Source organism: Harpia harpyja, chromosome 19 (genome assembly GCF_026419915.1).
Source record: "Harpia harpyja isolate bHarHar1 chromosome 19, bHarHar1 primary haplotype, whole genome shotgun sequence".
NCBI lineage: Eukaryota > Metazoa > Chordata > Aves > Accipitriformes > Accipitridae > Harpia > Harpia harpyja.
In genome coordinates this window covers 4,859,401-4,881,543 of record NC_068958.1, presented here as the reverse complement: position 1 = coordinate 4,881,543, position 22,143 = coordinate 4,859,401, and the positions used below count along the sequence as shown (strand labels likewise).

The 22,143-nt window shown below is 52.5% G+C and overlaps 1 protein-coding gene across 13 annotated transcripts in view; it reads left to right on the top strand.

Moving 5' to 3' along the window:
- Positions 1-21,882, top strand: part of ADAMTSL2 (ADAMTS like 2) — a 28,726-nt gene extending 6,844 nt beyond the window's left edge. For 11 of the 13 annotated variants that reach the window (XM_052814946.1, XM_052814953.1, XM_052814950.1 and 8 more), the window contains 12 exons: positions 445-525; positions 1,522-1,697; positions 2,663-3,005; positions 3,702-4,077; positions 9,505-9,608; positions 11,530-11,656; positions 13,867-14,080; positions 16,206-16,361; positions 17,919-18,089; positions 18,235-18,411; positions 19,561-19,705; positions 20,988-21,882. In XM_052814946.1, the coding sequence (XP_052670906.1) occupies positions 445-525; positions 1,522-1,697; positions 2,663-3,005; positions 3,702-4,077; positions 9,505-9,608; positions 11,530-11,656; positions 13,867-14,080; positions 16,206-16,361; positions 17,919-18,089; positions 18,235-18,411; positions 19,561-19,705; positions 20,988-21,106 (2,189 nt within the window). In that variant the 3' untranslated portion in view covers positions 21,107-21,882. The remainder of the gene's footprint in view (positions 1-444; positions 526-1,521; positions 1,698-2,662; positions 3,006-3,701; positions 4,078-9,504; positions 9,609-11,529; positions 11,657-13,866; positions 14,081-16,205; positions 16,362-17,918; positions 18,090-18,234; positions 18,412-19,560; positions 19,706-20,987) is intronic. The other 2 variants (XM_052814947.1, XM_052814954.1) reach the window with 2 other exon arrangements.
- Positions 21,883-22,143: the final 261 nt, after the last annotated feature.

The window sequence follows — 22,143 nt, the reverse complement described above, 5'->3', positions numbered from 1 at the left end:
AGTGCTAAGTGAAGGGGAGTCAGAGAAACAAGTTGTAATCTCTTGCTGGGGTTTTGGGAAGACTGGCTAGCACAGGGTTCAATACTGACCCATAGCACAGCCTCTCTAGCTAACAAAGCAGTCTTCAGATATCTTTTCTTACACCAGTTTAGATAAACATGATATTAGTGCATGTAAGGATTGCATCCTCTTCCCCCCGTGGCTGTGTTTTTCCACCATAAACCAGGATGCATAGTTCACACATTTTTCTTTTCTATTATCTATAAGTCCTGTTCGAAGCCTAAGAGTTACCAACATTAGTGTTTTTTTCTTTAATCCATAACTCCTTAAAAATAATTTTGGATCAAGGCCAGTTTGCTTGATGTGTTGCAGTATTGATTACAGAGTGTTTCATTCAGATTATTTGTTACAAAGTTCCTTTCATTAATCTGTAGTTTCCCATAGGCTATTCTCTGGTAACGCACATTCCTGCTGGAGCAAGGGATATCCAGATAGTAGAACGGAAAAAATCTGCAGATGTTCTGGGTGTGTATAACCTCTCGGTACTTCCCTAGAATGCGTGGCTGTACTAGCTAGTGCTTTTTCCAATGCAAAGCTGAATGTAGTTTTACTGCAGACATGAGCTAAATCCATAGTCGGTGTAAGTCACGACCGCGTTGTCTAAGCCAGTGCATTGCTCCTCTCTGCAGTCTGAGCGCCTGGGCTGTATAGATCAACACTTCGATTGCTTTAATGCAGAAATTGTTGGTCAATGTTATTGCTACTTCAGTGTGCCATGACAAACGCCCTGGTGCCAGATCACAGATAGCCAAGTGCTTTCACCTCTCTTGTGATCCTCTTGATCTTCTCCCGCTTGGGGAATGTGCAATGGCCACATGACAACAGCACCAAGGAGATGTGACCGACGCGTTGCCTCGCTGAAGTGTTGGTGGCCACATCATCCATCTCGTGGTGGAGATGCCAGAGCTGCTCAGGAAGAGTGTGGAAAAATCTGGACTTGCCCAAGAGAAGCACATTTGATACCATCGTGCTCTGCTGCCTCAGAGGCTCATGGCCATGTGTAGGAAGGGCTTGAATGAAAAAGGCTTGATTTGCAGTTCCTGGGCTAGCTCTGGATGACCTGTCTTGGGCCACTGCTGGGTCAGGTGGCATCAGCTCAGCGCTCCCAAGGAGGCAACTCCTGCTCTTGGCCATCTGACAGTCTGCTTATTGTCTGCAGAGCTGTGATTATTAAATGTTCATGCCGTGCTAGTGCCAGAAGGGTGAGAGGAGCCATGGACTAGCGCAAGCCGCACACCTGGGAGCTTGCAATGTAGAGGGATGTGTGGCCCAGAACTCTGGGCACGTGCTCGCATGCGATGTGTTGGAAATAAGTGACAAATGCATTGTAATGTAGGAGAAACACTTGTTTTATTACTGTGACACTCTAATAATTTTATCTCCTGAATGAACAAGTGGCAATATTGCATACCTCTGCTTTTACATGTGATGGCACTGATTTTTCTCTTCTCTCGTTTGAAGCTGTGGCTGATGAAGCCGGGTACTATTTCTTCAATGGGAACTACAAAGTTGACAGTCCAAAGAACTTCAACATTGCAGGCACGGTGTTCAAGTACCGCAGGCCCATGGATGTTTATGAGACTGGCATAGAGTATATTGTTGCACAAGGACCAACAAATCAAGGGTTGAATATAATGGTGAGCTTTGACTCTTCAAGTTTGCGAGGCTGGGTGTGATGGGGAAGGGAAGAATCTATGTTGGATCGAGGAAGGGGTAGGCATGGGAGCAGAGTCCTGCCATGGTTTCACAGCTTTCTTGGGCAGCTTGAGGAGGGGAGCGGGAGCAGTTACTGTGCCCAGTTCCTTGCACGAACGTATTTCATTTGCGTCAGCGTGCTCGGATGCAGGCAGGGCTGTGAATAATGAACGTGGGCTCGGTAACCCCTCTCTCTGCAGGGAGAAGATGCCTCAGGCACTGCGGGGGGGATTTCTTTTCTACTCCTTGGCATTTTTATCTGAGTTACCTTGCAGGAAAAGTAAAAATAAGAAATTGGGCCAGATAGCTTAGACAAGTGCACAAAACTTAAACCCCAACTCTTTCTTGAAAGCAAACAATCTGAACCCGGGCATATGAAGAAAAGTAATTTAATTTTCTTCTGGGCAGCCAGCCAGAGCTTAACTTCTGCCATCTTCCATGTAGCCCCGGGCTCCTCTGGAAGGGGAAGGGATGGTTGCTTGGGTGCTTATAAAGCATTAGACCAGTAAGAGGGTGTTGTGCATCAGCTGTGAGTCCCCATCCTCAGCTGGGATGTAGTAGCTGAAGGGGTATGTGCATGCTCCTTGCAAACCCATTTTTTGTGGCTTTAAGTGATGGTCAGTAACTTCTGAAGTGGCTCTCCCAAGTCTGTGGTTGCTCAGCGGCAGAGGAGGAAGCATGACCTGTGATTCCCAGTCCCTGAGCTGGGGCTGATCCCCAGGGCGGTGCTGCCAAATAACCCTTGGAATATTGTGCTGGGCTCCAGTTGTAAGAAATTGGCAATGTGACGGAAAGCAGATTGGAAATAGCAAACTAGATGCTCACCAACTGTCAAGTGCAAGATGAATCACAAGCTTTGCATGCCATATATTCACTGCATCCGCTAATAATTTAATTTGTTTGCTAGGTCTGGAATCAAAATGGCAAGAATCCATCCATCACGTTTGAATACACCCTCCTGAGGAAGCCACACTCAAAAAATCTGCAGCCCATCTACTACACCTTCTCCGAGTCAGATAGTGAAGAAAGCAGAGAGTTCGATGGAGACGTGCCATTGGGTTTTATCCAGCACAATGCAACCTATTTTGGGAAAATCTCCAGGGAAAGGATAGACTTGGAGAACCAGGTGTTTGGAAGGCAGGACACGGAGGAAGATTTAAACTTGAGCAAAGGTCAGGAAACCAATGAGGTCTATGAAAGAGCAGAAACAATTGACTGTGAGCCAAAACTGAAGGGCAAACAACCCCAAGGTAAGGAGGAGACTTGGGCCTCACTGTTCTGCTTCTCAGAGCTCTTGTTGAGAAACGCTCTGTTTCTACCTCTGGTGATTCTGCTGGTTTGTTTTTTGGAAACCTTGGAAAGTTCTTTAAAACTTCTCTGCTCATAAATCCTCTTTGCCCTTCAGGTTCTGGTTTCCGGTGGGTGGGGGGTGGCCATGGGTAAGGTCTCCCCGCTGGTGCCCTGCCATGCTTTGCCTCATGCCAAGGACAGGAGGGGGCCCTGGGTGCACAAAGCTCCCCGTCACAACATCTTCCGTCACCTCCCGCCTCTCCACAGCCCCCAGCAACCTCCTTCCCACTCCAGTCCCTTGGGCATCCCACCACCAAACTGCCTTGAGCGCTTTCCCAGCATGGCTGCATGGGCTCTGGGGCCAGGAGGGCATCTTCCTTTCTGACCTCTGCTATTGCTTGGGGCAGTGCTGGCAGGTGCTGAGCTCTCCTCTGGTCACGCGACAGCAGGATGAGACCCACAGAGCTGTACACCCTTCCCAAAGGGATACAACCCCATGAGATTCCCCTTCCCCAAGACCCCAACTCCTGCCTCTAGCCTCGCCGGTGGCTGCTCAGGCTCCGGTGTGCCCCTGCTGCTCCGGGCTGCTTTCGCCTCCCAGCCTGAATGCATTTTGTGGTTGTCACTGTTGTTTCCCCCTGTTGGCTCCAATCTAGATTCAAACGTAACCAGGTCTACTTACCAGACAGACCATGACGACAGAGACTTCGACCCCAGGTTCACCTCCAGGGAATTCCTTTTGGAGAATGCCATCACGGACAAGCTGCTGGACAAGACCTCGGACTCCAAGGAGCTGGTGCTCAACATGACCATGAACAGCATTTTTGCCCAGGCAGACCCAATCAACTCTGTGGGGTCACACATTGACAGCCTCTATGTTGACTATGAGGACACTGATGGCGTTGTGACCTACACCATTAACAGCACTTACATGGAGCTGAGCAAAGCCATCAACACATCTGCAGAGACGCCGTTTTCAAATGCCACTATCACCATGACCAGCCCTCAAGGGAACAGAACCCACAAAGCAAGGTAGGAGACATATCTTTAATTATAGTAAATCCTATTTATTGCTATTCTTGACTCATAATAGCCCTGTACTTAATTCAGACCCCATTGCATGGCTTCTGTCTGCTTTGGAAGCCAGAAGGTAAGTGGGGGTAGGATGATTTACATGAAAGCTTTCTGTTGGGGGTTAATTTGGAAGGAAGGGCCAGAGGTTTGGGAGCAGAAAGTCAAGAGAGCATTTAAGCAAGAGGAAAACTCACTGCCCTCCTTAGTGGGGATGTTGGCAAGTCCATGCTGATGGCTGTCAGCTTGTGCATTGCTCTGCCTGTCATAGCTTGTTATCAGAGCCGTGGCCATAAAGAAGCCTCTTCCTTTTGCCTTCTCTTGACATCCTGCTCTAATTCCCCAGGCCCCTTCCTCCAAGTTTTGATGCAGCAGAAGTTGGTCCTGGCCCCTTTTTACCCACCCTGTTGACTGCCACCCATGATCCTCCTCACTTGTGTTGGCAGGAACACGCTTCCAGCAGCTCCCAGGCATGGCCCAGTCTGCTTAACCCACTGCTGGAGAGGCAGAGCAGGACAACAGGAGCTCCTCTGTAGGGTTTGCAGAAATAGCCTGGGTTTGCTGCCTTGAGAGATGCGGAAGCAATGCAATTAGTCACTGCTTTGACAAGAATATCAAAAGCTTTCCAGTGGCAGCTCATTGATTGATATTAGGACCATCACTTCAGGATTCCTTTTAATGGCTGTTTTGGAGTGGTAGTGTTATAAAATGCAGTGGGAAGGTAAAAAAAGGAAAAAAGGCTTAATCTATCTTTAGCAGCAGAGTTTGTCTAGGCAAGGATGGGCTGGGTGAAAGGAAGTCTCAGGTCAGTGCTTGTCCACGAGTCTGTGTCTAGGGCCTTTCGAGGTGCCCCGGGGCTGTTTGGGGAGCAGCCTTTACTCCCAGCCCATGGGAGCTCATTCCTAGTGTGGGCACATGGGGACTGAGATGGGACCATCGCTGCAGCAGCAGTTAGCCCTCCTTCGTGTGTAGCCACACATTAGAGCACTCCCCAGAGAGCTTGAGCTGAAATCAAGGCCTTGGGAGTCATCCAGGTGCCAGACCCACAGCTGGGGATTTGGGTCCCGCTGTGCACCCCCATGGCTTGTTGGGGACCCACAGTACCCAAAGTTCCTCTGTGCATCTCCTCCTGGCTCTGCTGCTTTGACTCTTCTGTCTCCTAGTCTTTACCACCAGTAAAACATGGGTTATGATGCTGAGCTTCAGAAGATGTAAAGCACTGAGCAGATGCTCTCTGGTTAGTTAGCTGTATTTACCCAGAACTTATACTAGCTTACGCTAAAGAAACTTATGCTAAAGAAAATGCCCGTGCAGCCAAACGTATCAACAAACTTCTTAATGATAAGAACATTAAAACGTTGCCAAGGGCTTGAGTCTATCATCTCTTCTCGTGGCTTGGCTTGGAAATTTTGCCTTCGGCTGCCAAAGCAAGCATTTCATTAGCAGTCTGACAGGCGTCGGCTCCCCTGCCTTACCGTGCCCCAGGGGCGAGGAAGGGGGCTGCCCTGCCCCTTGGGGCTCCCCTGGTCCCCAGCACGCTCCCTGGGTGGCCTCGGCTGGCACCCTGTACCCCAAACCTCTCTCCTAGTAGCTGTTAAATGGGGCTACTGCTTTCCTACCTCCTGGGAATAGAGGGACCTTTACATCCTTTACGCTTCAGAGCAGCTTGGCTGTTACAGGACCATCACAAAAGACTGTCGGTGGCTCCAGTGCAGATTTTTGTGGTGCTAAAAAGCTCCTTGCACTATCCCTGGCTGCCCATCTATTGAAGACACAGGGCAGGGATTTAAAGCCCTTCAGGAAGGATACCCAGCATTGCCATTTCCCCCCCCCCCCATTCTTCCCTTGGTTTTGTTCTACAGTGTTCCCTCTTCTCCCCCCCACTCTCTAGAATAAACCATGAACTTTTCAGATCTAAACGTTAATATCCAAAAAAAGTTTTGCAGTAGCCAAAAGGCTGTACCCAGGCCCAGCTGGAGCTATAGCTTGGGCTGAGAGATGCTCAGCTCCTCGCTGGCTCCATCCCTTGCTGTAGGGCCATGGTGGGGGCACATGTGGGGCAGCTGGGGTGCAGGAAACATGCTGTTTGGAGGCATGTCATATTATAAAAAAAAAGAGGGGGAAGAAAAAGAAGGCAACAAAACCGCTTGCACCTCATTTCAAGAGGCATTGCTCTCCTCCCCGGCAGTTCAGAAAGTCCCATAATGTCATCGACAATTAGAGCATCTGCATGTGTGGGCACTTGTGGAGGAGGGAGAGATGGGCATGTTTGCAAGCTCAGGGACTGGCTGTTCTGCTACCACTGCAGAGATGGGCGATCCTCGCTTCTGGGGGATGGGAGAGAAGGGACTGTGTCGGGACAGCCTGCTTTTATCGCTTCCCCCAACTTTTTATTTGTTACTTCAAGCCCAGTTGCAATCGTAATGCTACTCACTGTATCTGTATCCCCTGGGTGGGAATGACGGATGAGGAGCCCCAGCTCAGCTCCCTGAGGCCACGGTTAAAGCTCCTGCTGGCACCTAACATGGCAGGATAAAGCCCATGCTGACAGCGGGACGCGGTTTTGGGTTTGGCGTGTCACGGGCAGGGTGCTGGAGCACGAGGCACGTGGAGAGCATTGGGCATAGGACTTGTTCCTCCAGGAGGAAGGGAGGTGGAGGGGACAGCCAGAAGCTGCATTGAAGGAAATGGCGATGGGACACAAGGGAAAACTTTTTGCCTTGGGCGTGGGGGATCTCCATCCTTGGAGATGGGCAAAACTGGGCTGTGCGAGGCCCTGTGGGACCCAGTCTTTTATTGGGGCCAGCCTAGTTCTGGGCAGGAGACGTCCCAAACCCTTCCCAGGCTCAGTTTGGGATGGACAGTGGCTTTTTGCTCATTTTCATTCACTGTCAATGAATGAGCAAGGGAAGATCATCTCTTGGCAGGCTGTAACCAGCCAGTCTGTACATGTGGGACAGCGTTGGTTAGAGGTGGGGCATTTTATTTCTTTCTAAACTGTTGTCGTTCTTAGTGTGGATGGAGATATCCAGTTATAGGAGCACCTTGTACCAGCGTGGTGTGTTACATTTCCTCTCTGGGAACAAGCCCTGCTGGGATGGGGATGGGTGGGTGGCTCTTGTACCATGGTAGGGATGTAGTGCTGCTTTTTTTTCTCCTGGAGCAGTTAAAACCTTTCCGTGGCATGCCAGGGCAGATCCAGGCACCCTTCGTCCTTCATCCCATGCCCACGCTGCGGTATGTGGCCAGGGCTGATCCTGCAACAGGAGGCATGGGTTTCTCCCCTTTGCTTAAAAATAAAAGCTGAAATAAAACAGAGAAATGTGAGCCCAGGGACTCTGGATGTTGATCTGTGATGTTTGTGTGCACTTGTTAGGATTATTCTTCTGCTACGGGGACTGTTTCGGGAAGATGGGCAGCCCAGACCTCAGCTATGGGTGAGGGGCTGGTGCTAATTTTTGGTGCTGTTTCTTGCTTGAAAAGCAGAAGCAAAGTGCAGGCAGGGAAGAAAATACTTGACTTTATAATAAAGCTCATAATAAAGAGGAAAAATAAAACAAAAGAGAAAAGCCCACCAGCTTTGTGGGACAATGTGCTGCTGTTTGCGTTTAGAGGAGAACAAAATGACAGTTTTGTCTTTGCTTGAAATGGTAAGAGAGCTAAACGCTGCCCTATGACCAAATGTCTGATTTATCTGGAAAGAACTTGTCCCTCCGACCTTGTTAAGCATAGAAGAAGCTCTTTATTTAGGATCACATACATTAAAGGGACACTGTTGAAAGATTTTTCTGTCCTCAGATGTGGTATAAAGCTTATTTTGAAGATTATTTTCTCCTTTCAAGGGAGAGGGAGTCCCAGTCACAGGGTAACTTGGTGTTTACTTTGGTGCCTCGGAGAGCAGGGTATAGCCTGGAGGATCTAGGTAATACCCTGTTTTCCAGGCAAGTTAAAGTACAAAAAGCAGATGTCGACTATGTTTTAATGGCTCTTACTGAAAACTGTCATCTTGTGAGCCCTCTCCTGGCTGGGTGGCAGCAGGCAGCACACCGATGGCAGCCGGGGCTCAGCCGGGTTCGGAGGCCGACGTGGGTCCCCAGGCAGAGCTGTTTTGGCAAGATAAAGCACTATTTATAGTGAGCTGAGGTTGTTATTTTTCCGCAAAAAATAGTCACATTCATTTCAGTTCCATTTCAAGTGCAGGAAGCGACCGTTTGCCAAACTGACAGAGGCAAAATCAACAGGGAAAATGAGATTGTTGTTTTTAATCCTTCTGGAGGCTCAGTGCTGGCGGTGGAAGGAGGGTGGGTCCGAAAGGAAATGGCTGGATTCTCAACAGTGTCCTTTTAAAGGTTGATTTGATAGACTGAACCTCAACTTTTTCTTACGAACAACTAAATAAGGCAATTTCAGAGCTTCTGCTGCCTAGAAATCATACGAGCTGCATATCTCGCCAGGCCAGAGACAACTGGATGTCAGGATACAACCTTGTACACTATTTCAGTGTAGCTGTTTCAAGGGTTTGAACAAAGGTATGAGAACAGAATTGAAGCCTTTTGTTGTAAAGGTGCAGTATCCCTGATGTGTTATAACCTCACAGCACGTAGGATGCACTGAACTGGGAGAAGCTGTTATTCTTGGTTTGACAAATGCTTTTTCGTACACCAGGCTGACTCCGTTACTCCTCTCCCGATGGCATTACGTGTTTGAGCGCAGCGGGGATATGAGAGATGCAAATTACCTACCTAAAATAAAACAAAATAAACCAAACCAAAACAAGAGTGGCAAAAGCAGCGGGTAGGCAAATGGCATGCCTTGGTGTTTAAGAGCAAAGTGTGCTTTGAAAAGCAAGCTTATAAACTCCTGTGCCACGTGTTGGCTTTCAGAAGGAGTGAGCTGCTGAGATTTGAGCAGCCGAAAGCTCTGCTGCGTTGAGCAGCATGAGTCGACGTGCCCGGCCCTGGAGATGCAGGGGAGGAGATACTGCACCTTTAGTCACTGTATGCCGAGGGCCAGGTGTATTTGAGCAGAAAATGCAAACTTTGTTAAATTCTGAACTGTTTCTACTTGTGGGTATTTTTATCCCATTCTCTCTATTTCTAGACAGTGGAAGCTCTGCCTCTAACCGGGCTGGGGATTCTACTTGGGGCTCAGGACAGGTATGTTGTGAAACAAAACAAACCAATTAAAACAAACAAACAAACCCCAAAAAATCAGAAAAACCAAACCCAACCGCCAAACAAAGCAAATCCCCTCCCAAACCCGAACCCAACCGAACTGCAGCCTGCTGGCAGATGTGTGTGTCTGACATGGCCTATCACCGCTCGCCTTGTAAATGCCTTTTTTTGTTTTGTTTTTTTGTTTGTTTTTTTTTTGTTTGCTTATTGCTAGAAACAGATTGAAGTTGTTAAGAAAGGGCCAAGGTGTGAGTGCTGCTGACATGTACAGGTGGAAGCTTTCCTCCCATGAACCCTGCAGCTCTACATGTACCACAGGTAGTTATAAGAAGCAGCCAAATTCTGCACAACCGCTGAAATCACCTGGTGTGTGAGTCACTTTTATGTCTGTTAGGGATGGGAAGGACCTGGTGATGTGTAGGGGATCTTGCAATCTCTGGAGCTGGTTTAGCACGACCCCAAATCTGTTCCACCCGGGTGCAAAGGCGGGGAGAGGAGCCAGGGACCGAGAGCGTGCAAAGCCCACCGATGTCAGGGGCCGGGCATTGGTGCCTGGCATGTCCATCATCCCGCAAAACACGCTCCCTTCAGGGAGCTCTGAACATCACCTTTGCTTCCCAGCCCAGTGAGGACGTGCTGGGGCTCAGTGGAATCCCCAAACCTGTGCTGAGTCTCAGCAAATTCCCTCCTTTTTTTTTTCTTTTTTTTTTTTTTTTCCTCCTTCCTCCCATTTTTGACTGTTCAGAGGGCTTTGAAAAGCTCAGCTGCTTCCCCACAGAGTGAAATTTTGAAGACTGTTCAGCTCTGGCAGGAAACAAAATAGCACTTGGCTTTTTGATTTTGTTTTGTTTCTCCCACTCCTTCTATCCTGGAGCCTGATCTCGGCTGCGAGGGTGTAAATCTGGAACAGCGACATACATGCCAGGGATATCAAAACTGAGCCTGTATTCTTTTTTGCATAAATTCCCCCTTTTTGCCCCCCGAAAAGCTTCAAGCCACCTGATGTCTCTCCTCCTTTACTCCTTGGTTAGGGCGTCCTGGCCTCTGGGAGCCCATCACTTATGATGAAGCACGTGTGTGGGTTGTGCAGTCGCCTGCACCGCTCCCCAACAGCACCGTCCCTGAAATAATCCAGATCCTGCGGTGCTTCTGGAATTAGAAAGAAGGAAAAAAGGGGGAGAGAGGAGATTGCAATCTAAGGGACATCTCTTAAAAGAGCAAATGCAAGGATTTTATTTTTAAAGCATTTGTTCTTGTCCAGCAGTCACATGCCGGCAGCAGGAGCTTTGCAAGCCGTCCCTTTCCCCAGGATCCCGTCAGCCATGTGTTCTGGGACATTTTTGACATCTTTGATCCCCTCTGAACAAATTTGCCCCTTTACCGGGCCAGGCTGATCTGCCCTAGTTTGCAGCTAGCAGAGAGAGGTTTTACTTAAATTTCTCCTTTCTCCTTGCCTTTTGTTAATGACATATCGCAGAGAAGCAATACCATGTCAAGAGCTGTAGATCTTTTTTTAGTTTCATGTAAACCATATGTTCCCGAGAGCTGCAATTCTTGTTACCTGTAGCCAGAGCAGCCTCCTGGTCCCCAGCCAGGTCCCAGAATGGACTTCACAACATTTACTCTGGCACGGCAGGCTGCGGGGGAAAAGGTCTCGGTCTGCCGACACTGGCTGCCTGTGCTTTCGGCAGGGGAGCAGGAGGGGCAGGTGCCTCCTTGAAAAGCCCCTGGGAGCCCTTCCTTGGTCCGGAATGCTGGGTGCTCCTGGGGGGCACCTGGGCACAAACAGGGTGTAATGTGTATAGAGAGAGTGGGTGGATGGAGTGGGTTGGGGACCGTTTTCTGTCGCTTCCACCCACGAGCCCAGCAGGGTGGGAGCTGATGGCTGCGAGGCGGAGGGAGCTGCCGAGCAGACTCATTGCCCTGAGCGTTTCCTATAAAAAAGTGTTAGTCATATATTGATCTTGGTGGCGAGCCCTGGCAGGGGTGGCCATGCCCGCCTTCGGAGCTGGCTCAACTCAACCGTGCTGCCCATGTTGGCTGGGTGGCCGCCGCGGTCCTCCCCTCCCGGCAGCATCCATCCCGTGGGCCAGAAAGTCCAGCTTGCTGCTTTCCATGGGGAGGAAGTTTTGGAAAATGCAGCTAAAAAAAAAAGAAAAAAAAAAAAAGAAAAAAAGAGTTTGGATGTCAAAATCACCAAGCGTCCTCTGTTGTGTGTATGTATTCTCTTTGAAACTAGGAGTGATGTCCACATATGCTATGTGTGTTCGCTATGATGGGATCGAAGTGGATGATACGTACTGTGATGCCATGACCCGTCCTGAGCCCATCCATGAGTTCTGTGCTGGGAGAGAGTGCCAGCCAAGGTACCACCTCGACAGGGCGCTCCTGGGGGGCTCCACGCTTTCTCTGCTGTGGATGATGGATTTGGGGGAGGGGGTCGGCATGGATTTGGCGGGGGGGTTGCAGGGATGGCCCACAGCACCCTCGTCCCACCTCCCCTAGTTGCATCTGCCTGGGCTGCAGCAAGACTTTCCTCCCGAGTGCTTTAGCTCAAGCTGCCAAGTTAAAACTTCTGTAAATCCTGGCAGAGTTTGCACCCGGGGCTCCCATCAAGTCCAGCTTCTAACACCACAGGCAGTACCCTGTCCTGTCTGGCACGTGGAAGAACGTGTGTGAATTGGGTGGAGGGGCCGGGCTTGCAAACTGTGCCATGGATCCAGCCCTCTGGTCCCTTCAGCATCCCAAACATCACTGAGGTTTGCTTGTATTGGGGCAAGAGCTTGGTGCAGAGGGGAACCCGTGCTGGAAGTCCTTCAGAAGGTTTTTCCTTCTGATGCGGCTCTTTATCTGAACAGCGTGACTGCGGTCCAGAGCCAGGCTGTGTGGCTCGGGGCACCCCCGCTGCTGGTTTGTAACACGGGGCGTGCTTGTTGGAAGGTTTGCAAGTAACAGCAGTTACGGGCAGGACAGACCGGTGTCTGTCAAAGAGAAGGAGGACTGTGACGGTGTCAGACTAGGGACAGGGCAAAGGGAGAAGTAAAGCTGGCTGGTGCACGCCCTGGATTGGTGTCACTTGTGAACAGTGCAAAGCAAGACTAGAGTGATGCTAGGGACCAGGTATGGCACCTGGTCCCTGGAGGGTGCTTGCTTTCGCCTCCGGTAATTGTGAAGGAGGACGGGGGAGGAAAGGACGTGCCCTTTGCAGTGTAAGATCTCGTTGAATCTTGTATGTTAAGGCTGAAAGCCAGGGCAGGCTGCAACTGAGGCAAGAAAAGTGTGGGGAGGTGGATGGTGCTACTGCTGGAAACGTACCTGCCCTGTAGATACCGTGGAGACTTTAATCTCTATTTGCATTAACTTTGTAATTTTTTAGCACAAGCATTAGGGCTCTTTTCATGCTTAGATATCCCCCTGGTCTTTTATAAAGCCGCCCCTCCTTATAGTTGCGCTGTTCCAGCTCCAGGGGCTTGCACTGTAAGAGAGAAGAGCTGCTCTATGATTTACCAGTGACTGCAGCTCGGCGGTGGGTAAACCAAGGAGCTGCTGGGAACTCAAACGGGGCAGCCGAGCACATTCGCTAGCACTTAGGCAGATGGGATGCTGCTTGGGCTGGCAACACTTTTCCAACAGAAAGCGCTAAGAGAACGTTGCCTGATCTGGATGGGAAAGACCTTGGTTTCATCTCCCTTCTGAATTTAGGTGGCACCTCTAAATGTGTGACGTTTCCCTATGGCTGCTTGTTGTGCCTGGAGCCCCATGTGGGGTGTGAGGCCGGCATGCAGCCGGGGGACGTGGGTCTCCTGCTCAGAGAACAGCAGTTGTGGGGTGGCTGTGAATTCTGATCCATTTCGATTTTTACATTTTTAGCTTATTCTTTAGTTCAGGAGTGCTATAATGTTAACGTACTGTAAAAATCTGGACTTTTTATGTCTTTTCCCTTGGTTTACAAGCTGCTCCCCTCTTGTAATGTCAGGATAGTAGTGGTGGGGCACAGTAAGGGGCAGGCAATGTCTCGGAGCAGATCCCAGCTCTCCCAGCCCGTCGCGTGACGTTAGCAGAATTGGACTGATGGTGGTACACGAATGTCCTGCCAGGGCTCAGACAGCTTTGTGTGACATTATTGCTGGGATTTGCAGGGTGATGCATGGTTGTGTCCTCTCCGTGCTTTAGCTGATCAGGCAAAAAAGAGAGGTCAAACATAGGCGAAAAGCACGGCAGAGAAAAGTGCTGGCACACGTGGGGTCTCAGCTGGGGAGCGTGCAGCCTGCGGGCAGCAGACGCTGGGCAGCGAGGGCACCGGTCCGCGCCTCACCGTCCCGCTGCCTCCTTCCTCTCGGCAATCTGGTTTTAGCATCTGCCGCTGCGGGCGTGAGCTCGGGTCTGCTGGGTGAAACCGCTGTATGTTAATACATCCCGTCCCACGGGAAAACCTCTCGCACGCTGGCAACCTGACTACAGCTCATTCCTATCGCAGCCATCTCCATCCAGCCGAGAGCAGGCAGGGTTTTCCCGTGGGATGCTCCGGCCCCAGTCCAGCCGTGCCTGGCATGACGGCCTCTTTTTGCCTCCACAGGTGGGAGACGAGCAGCTGGAGCGAGTGCTCCCGCACCTGTGGGGAGGGCTACCAGTTCCGCATCGTCCGCTGCTGGAAGATGATCTCTCCGGGATTCGACAGCTCCGTCTACAGCGACCTCTGCGAGTCCGCGGACATCACCCGGCCAGATGAGCGCAAGGTCTGCAAGAACCCAGCCTGCGGGCCCCAGTGGGAGATGTCGGAGTGGTCCGAGGTAAGTCCCCGGGGACTGCCGTCCTGGCAGCGCTGAGGGCAAGCACACGTGCCTGCACTTCCCCATTCTTTTTCCGATTGAAGAGCGTCCGTGGCCATCAGAGACTCTGCGTTTTAGGACACTGGCTGCAGTTGTTGCATTTGGACCAACATGTACCAGTAATTTTTTTTTTTTTCCCCCTAAAATGAAGCCCTGGGTCACCTCCAGGATGGCGAGGCCACTGCCATCAGTCACTCACACAGTCTTTGACCGCACGTAAGGTGCTGGCATTGCCTACTGAGATAGGGCAGGAGCCTGCAGCTGAGATCTTCCCACCATTACTTGCTTGGCAGCATCTTCAACCCACAAGGTGCCAGGGAGGAGATCCCACCTCACACGTGAATTACGTTCCCATAAACTTCCCTTCCTTACCTCCAAATTCACTGCACCACCTGGAGAATTAAACCTTTTCCTAGCTGTGCCTTAAGCAGATCCCTAAAGCAGTTGGAAGATGGTTTGGGGTGATGCAGTGCTGCACTTGCTTTAGCTCATTGGTTTGCTTGGGGAAACATGTGAAAAGGTTTGTGCCCTTGAATTAATTTCCAGGCACGGTCAGGGCTCCAGCACGTCGCTTGCAGACACAAACCCATGGAAGTGGCCAAACCGGTGCCGCTTCCTCGGGGAGCCAGAGCCGGTCTCTGAGCTTGGGTGGCTTGGGAGCCAGTCCCCTGGCTGCCACCAGTGTCGTGCTGGATTGACAGTCATGGTGCAGGGGGGGTGACCCAGCATGGCTCGCAGCGAATGTGTAAAATGCACCGGGGGTATAACCATGTCCCCCTGCATTGCTAGGACACAGCCCTGCCTCTTCAGTCTCCTCTAGAAGTGGGCGTGCATGAGGAGAGTGAGATTTCGGGTCTGTGCCTGTCTCCGAGCTCGCCCGGCGTGCCACCACCAGCCCCCGTGATGGTGACGGCCGCGCGCGGAGCGTGGCACTTGTGCCCTGGAGCCCGCACGCTCATTGACTCTCTGCAAAGGAGCAAATGTCGTTCCTGCTCCCAAATCAAGCCCAGACCCTTTCTAAGCAAGAGCAGACCGAGCTCCGAGCCAAGCCGTCCACGGGCGTGAACCTGCCCCACGGTTTACACCACGAGGGATTGGACTCTTCCTCCTGGGAGGCTCCCAAAACACTTCTTGGTCATAATTTAAATGTCTCCTTTCCTCTGCAAGCTGGGGTGCGTCATTTCCCTCGAGGGGCTGGTGCGTTCCCTGGTATTGCAGGATGTTTTCACTTTCCCAGCTGGGTAGAGAGGTGCTCCCTGCGCACGTGCTGGCGCGTTATTTTGACCGGCGTAGCAAACCAGAGTGGCTTATTTTACAGAAATCTGTATTCTCCTCCAGCATGTGTCAGGGACAGATTGCTTGAGACAGTCCTGGAGTAGTTCGTTCTTAGCCAGCAGCAAAGCTAATCTCATTTGGATCCCATCTGAAGTAGGGTGCCAAGTTGGCTGGGGAAATAGGCATTAAAAAAAAAGCACATTTCTGGGATCTGAGGATTAACATATCAGCGTGGTGTGTCTGAGTGCTGTGCTGTTGACACTTTTCCCTGCTTTACGTTATGCATGGAGCAAATGTGTGTATGTGAGACTGTAGTAACTCAAATCCAGTTCTAAATAATGTCACTGGGCTGCACGGTGCCAAATTTATCCACAGCATAAAAATCTCAGTTTTGCGGTTTGGGGAAAACATTCTCCAAAGAGGTGGAAAGGAGCTGGCTGTTCCTGGGAAGGAGGCGAGGGAGATCTCACCCTGTCTCTAGGTGACAGCTAAAACTTTTCAGCTCTGATCAGGCATTTTTGGTGCCTTGGGTTTTCACCCTCTGGCATCGCCCGGTGGAAAGCTTGCACAGCACCCAGGCAGGATACAGCCCTCCTGCACCTGAACCGGACTGCTGAAGCTGTTACGCGGTTTTGGGGAAGAGGGGCGGCTTTGCTACGGATTGTTGTACAGTCGCCTATGCGTTGTCAGTGCGTGTCTTTAGCGTTTCACGTTAAAAATGTAAAAAAACCCCAACGACCCCCCCCAGAAAGCAGTTCTTATCGTAGCGGGAGCCCCTGGTGACACCGTGCCCCCCATGCCCTCCCGGCAGTGCTCGGCCCGGTGCGGAGAGCGGAGCGTGGTGACACGGGACATCCGCTGCTCGGAGGACGAGAAGCTTTGCGATGCCAGCGCCCGGCCCCTGGCCGAGAAGAACTGCACCGGGCCACCCTGCGACCGGCAGTGGACCGTCTCCGACTGGGGACCGGTGAGTTCTGGTCGGGGTGGCCGGCCGAGTGGCCATCACGGCCCGTTGCAGCTGGCCCTGCTTGCAGGCTTGCTTGTGACTGCTGTGCTGGGAGTTTTGGGGTTGGATTAATCCTCCTTGGCAGCTCCCAGATCCGACAGACCCGCAGGCAGCTTCTTTCCCTTCCCCCCCCCTTTCCCTTCCCCCCCCCTTTCCCTTCCCCCCCCTTTCCCTTCCCCCCCCTTTCCCTTCCCCCCCCTTTCCCTTCCCCCCCCTTTCCCTTCCCCCCCCTTTCCCTTCCCCCCCCTTTCCCTTCCCCCCCCTTTCCCTTCCCCCCCCCTTTCCCTTCCCCCCCCCTTTCCCTTCCCCCCCCTTTCCCTTCCCCCCCCTTTCCCTTCCCCCCCCTTTCCCTTCCCCCCCCTTTCCCTTCTCCCCCTCCTTTTCCCTTCCCCCCTTTTCACTTCCCCCTCCCCTTTTTTTCCTCTCTTTTTCCCCCTCCCCTTTTTTCCTCTCTTTTTTCCCCCTCCCCTTTTTTCCTCTCTTTTTCCCCCTCCCCTTTTTTCCTCTCTTTTTCCCCCTCCCCCTTTTTTTCCTCTCTTTTTCCCCCTCCCCTTTTTTTCCTCTCTTTTTCCCCCTCCCCTTTTTTCCCCCTCTTTTTCCCCCTCCCCTTTTTTCCCCCTCTTTTTCCCCCTCCCCTTTTTTCCCCCTCTTTTTCCCCCTCCCCTTTTTTCCCCCTCTTTTTCCCCCTCCCCTTTTTTCCCCCTCTTTTTCCCCCTCCCCTTTTTTCCCCCTCTTTTTCCCCCTCCCCTTTTTTCCCCCTCTTTTTCCCCCTCCCCTCTTTTCCCCCTCTTTTTCCCCCTCCCCTCTTTTTTCCCCCTTCCCCCTCCCCTTTTTTCTCCCTCTTTTCTCCCCTCCCTTTTTTCCCCCCTCTTTTCTCCCCCCTTTTTTCCCTTCCCCTATTCCCCCTTTTCCCCTATTCCCCCCCCCTTTCCTTCCTGCACAGCTCTGCTACAGACACCCCTTCCCTCCCAAGCTATTTTTACCCAGGTTTTGATACATTAGCATCAGCTAAAAATAAATAGTTTCCATGGCAGCAGCGGCGCTGAAACATCGTGTGTCTCTGCAAGAGCGGCCGCAGAAGAGCCGGGGAGCACTGGTTGCCTCCACTGGTGCTCGGGGCAGTGCCTGCCTGGCCCTTTGCAGTGGGGGGGGGAATATTTGCAGCCACTTGCTTGATCTCCTTTGCCTTGACCTCTTTGAGAGCCGCTCCGGGGTTCCCTGCTCGTGATGTTTCCCCTCCTGCCTGGCCCGAGAGATGCTGAGTTTTGCTCAGCGCCAACGTGATGGGGCCATGGGATATGTTGGCCGTGGTGGAGCTGCCTGGGGAAGGATGCGCTGAGTTTCCCCGCAGCTATTTTAAGCTGAGACCCAATAATCCCTCCATGATTTGGGGGAAGGTGGGATTGGGGAGGTAGCTGAGCCCCACGGAGGCATCTCTGTCCCCGTTGCGGGGACGGGCACGGGAGCTGTGCCGCCTTCCCTGCCGCTGACCGCCCACCGTGCCCGCTGCGGTTTCAGTGCAGCGGCGGCTGCGGGCAGGGCAGGATGATCCGGCACGTGTACTGCAAAACCAGCGACGGGCGGGTGGTGCCGGAGTCGCAGTGCAACCTGGAGACGAAGCCGCTGGCCATCCATCCCTGCGGGGACAAGAACTGCCCCTCGCACTGGCTGGCACAGGACTGGGAACGGGTAAGTGAACGCCCGCCCCGTCCCTTGGCTTGGGGGGTGCTTGGAGCGGGGGCTTGGTTTTGGGGGGTGATGGAGGAGGGATGCCCTGCGGTGGGGTTGGACCGGGGTCCGTGGGTCTCAGCCAGCCCCGCTCGTGTCCCCGCAGTGCAACACCACGTGCGGCCGGGGCGTGAAGAAGAGGATCGTGCTCTGCCTGGAGATCGTCAACGGCAAGATCAAGACCCGCAACCCCGCTGATTGCGACGTCGCCAAGAAGCCCGTGGAGGAGACGACGTGCTTTGAGCGGCCGTGCTTCAAGTGGTACACGACCCCCTGGTCGGAGGTGAGCGGGGAGGGAGGCGAGGGCAGCTCGGGGGAGCTGCGGGAGGGAGATGGGGGGAAAACACCCTTTCTTCAAGATGCGCTTGCCCTGAGCGTGTGGTGTCCCATCCCCTCGTACCAAGGATCACGCTGCCTGTGAAATACCCCAAGGAGATGAGTGAAGCTCTGCAAAACACAGCCCCCGAGGGAGCACCCGCGGGGGACCTTTTGCTGCACTGGCAGCTTGGGGCAGAGAGCCTGCCCTGCCACGGTGCAATTAGGACTGGCTGTGCTCAGGGAGAACAGGAATGAGAGGAGAGGTGTTTGGGGTGGGCTTTGGCTTTTTTCTTTTTTTTTCTTCTTTTCTTTTTTCTGTCTTTTTCCCTCCTTTTTCCCTCCAACTACTGATGGGAATGTGGCTGGAGGTGTGCATGGAGCCCACGGGATGGCTGCCCTGGGGATGCAGAGTTGGGAGCACAGTTTGCCCCAGCACCCTGCATGGTCTGCAAAGGCAGCCGGGGTTCAGGCTGAGCCCAGCGAGGGTGGGCGAGGAGCTGTCAAGGGCTGCGGCCGGCTCCCTGCAAGCCTTCCTCGTCCATGCTCCAGGCGCCTCGTTTTGTTTAGTCTTGCAAACCGTCATTGCAGCCTATAATTAGCCAAAGCAGCCCTGCTGTAATCCCAGCCTGACGAGGCATCCAAAGGGCAGCAGGCACCGAGCACCGGGCCCAGGAGCGGCTCTGCAAATCCATGGCACGATGCGCAGAGACGATGACGCCGCAGCCCCACGCCTGGGGGTGCTGTCGGGGGGTCCCACGGCCTCGGGGTGGCTGCAGCCACCCTGGTGCCACGGAGCAGCGTACGGACCGGGCCAGCTCGTTCGTGGCCCTTTGCAAAGGGCAGCGGGAGGAGGGAGGATCGCAGCGGCAGGGAATGGGAGCGCATCCACGTATCCCCGGGCGGAGGCTGCTGCAGGCGGCTGATGGTGCTGGCAGCAAAGACGGAGCAAGAGGCCAGCGGTGTGGGGCTGAGACGTGACATTCAGCCAGGGGAAAGAGTTCACCTCCCTTCCCTGACATCTCCAGCGAGCACAGCTTTTTTGAGCAGATCCTGGCTCAGCACGGACCCCCGCGACGGCAGGGTCTTGCCTCACCTCCCCCTCTCTCTTCCCCAGTGCACGAAAACCTGTGGCATCGGCGTGAGGATGCGGGATGTGAAGTGCTACCAAGGGAAGGACATCGTCCGGGGCTGCGACCCGCTGGTGAAGCCGGTGGGCAAACAGACCTGCGACCTGCAGCCCTGCCCCACGGAGCCCCCAGGTGAGCCCCGCCGCCGACAGCACCTCCCCGGCATTGATTTTTCCACCGATCCCCCCCAAGCAGCACCACCCAGCATCTTAGCTTCCACCGACCCCCAATTTGATAGTCATCCCAGGGAGGACATAAAGGGGACGACTCTCCTTCTGCGCCCAAGTGATGGGGCACCGTGCACTGGCTATTTCTGGAGGTAACCCCGTTAAATTAAGGGGAGAGTTCAAAAGAAGCGTGGTCTGACCTTAAGATAAAAGGAAGCTTTGGAGAGCTGACTCGGGTGCTGCTTCTGCGTGATTCCAGCTAATGTCTAGGAAGTTTTGTCTGTGCCATTATTTTAATGATTTTTGGTCTCCAAATGTCCTGCGGGATTTGTAACTATCTCGTTATCTGACTCGTCTGCTGGCTCAAAGCCCCTGTGATCTTTAGTGAACACGCGGTTCTAATTCTTTAATAGGATTTGGGAATAAGGACGGTGGGGGAGAAAAGCATGGAAATGGGAGCAGATCTGGGGCTGGCTCCTGGCTCGGCTCCGGACCCGCTGGGTGCCCTCGGCTGACCTCTCCTGCAGGGTCCGGGATGCAGCACGGTGCTTGCGAGGTGCCTCGTGGTCCCCTCATAGCAAGGTGCCTGCCCTAGGAGCAGCCTGGTTTCATGCATCCTATGGATTTTAAGCAAAATATCTCTATATAACTAAATCCTGTGGGTTTGAAGCAAAATACTGCTCTGAAGGAAGTTGGGAGAACGTCATAGCAGTTTCTGCTCTCCTCCCTCTCTCTCTCCAGCAGCTCTCTTGCACCAAACTCCTGCTGTAACACTGCTGGATTCCTGTTCTCTTTCTCCCATAGCCTTTTTGGGGCAGAAATTGAGTGTGTTGGGGTCACGCTGTGCCCTACCATGGGAGGCCCTTGGCTTGGGGGTGGCTCAGTGCCAGGCTCCCGTGGTGGCTCCAGCAATCCCTGGGCAGCTCTGTTTCGCAGGGAGGAGCTGGGGTTTTGGGGCTGGGACCAAATAAGCCTCGCCAGGCCAGGCCAGGTGTGATGAAACGGGTCAACCTTCTCATGCCTTTGCTTAGGTTGACGATGATATTTATGGAGAAGCTCCATGGCGTTTTCCAGGGGATGCTCTGCCAGATATCAGGCAGGTGGCAGTTGCAGCCAGGGTGATTTGTTGCACAGCCCGTGGTGTTTAGGGCAGGCTGTGTATGGGGGAAAAAAACGAATTCATGAGCTTGATTGGTTTATTTTCTTTTTCTTTTCCATATCGGTACCTTTTGCCTTCTCTCCCCCAGATGACAGCTGCCAGGACCAGGCAGGAACCAACTGTGCTTTGGCCATCAAAGTCAACCTGTGCAGCCACTGGTACTACAGCAAAGCCTGCTGCCGCTCCTGCCGCGCACCCCACTCCTAGTGCCCGGCAGCACCCAGCACCCACGGCACACACCGGGCCGGCACCCCTCCCTTAGCAAGGGCTCCGTGTACCATTTAGTAAGCACTACACATCCCACAGACTGGTGTTAAGGTTTCGTTTTTTTTTTTTCTTTTCGCCCCACCGATGCAGAACTACTATCCTTGTCCCTCTCCCAGGTAGAGGAACAGCGCCGGCACGGCTCGGTTGCAAAGCCGTTACCGCTGTACATGGGTAGCCCCGTTATCAGAGCTGTACATAAAGTCGTGTATATTTGATTCCCCCGAACTGCAGACACATGCACGTGTTTCACAAGGTCTTGTCCTTTTGGTTTCTTTCCTCGATGCAAGTTTGGGGTTGACGAGGGGAAGGCATGAACTCCGTGAAGTGCAAGTTTCCCTTCGCAAAGGGGGTTAGTGCCTCTCTCCTAATTTATCCCCGAGACCTGCGCGCTCTCGTTAGCTGCATTTAATGTGGTGGGAAGCTGATTTTCGTTTGCTAAATGAACTCAAGCCCAAGCCCTTTTTTTGTAATATGTAGGTGTATACTTTTTCAGAGAATTTTATCTTATAATCAAATGTTAGTTCCGTAGTCCTTACACCTCCCCCCCGTAATGCTGACATATTGTATATAATATGGAAACATAACTGCACTTTATATCACAAAAAAGACGTGCTCTTTTTTAATATATTTGTTTACAGACAGTGAACTTTATCCATATAATCATTAATTTGTACTCATATGTATATTTTAATAAAGTTGTCATATTTATGGTGGTATCTTGTTTTATTCTCCAGTTTGTAGTGGGTGTTTGTGCCGTGTGCTGGGAACACTGGAGTCGGGGCTATGAACTCGCTGGTGCCTGGGGAGAGCAGAGCAGAGTCGGGGGAATCGCAGCTACTCGGACAGTGATGCGAGAAGTCCTGGCAGCAGGGGAACTGGGATTTTGGGACCCTTGCTCTGGGTTAGGGGCCTTTTGGGGTTACGTGTGTGGCTTTAGGAACCGCAACCCTGAAGCTTCTCAGGAGCCTGCAGGCAAA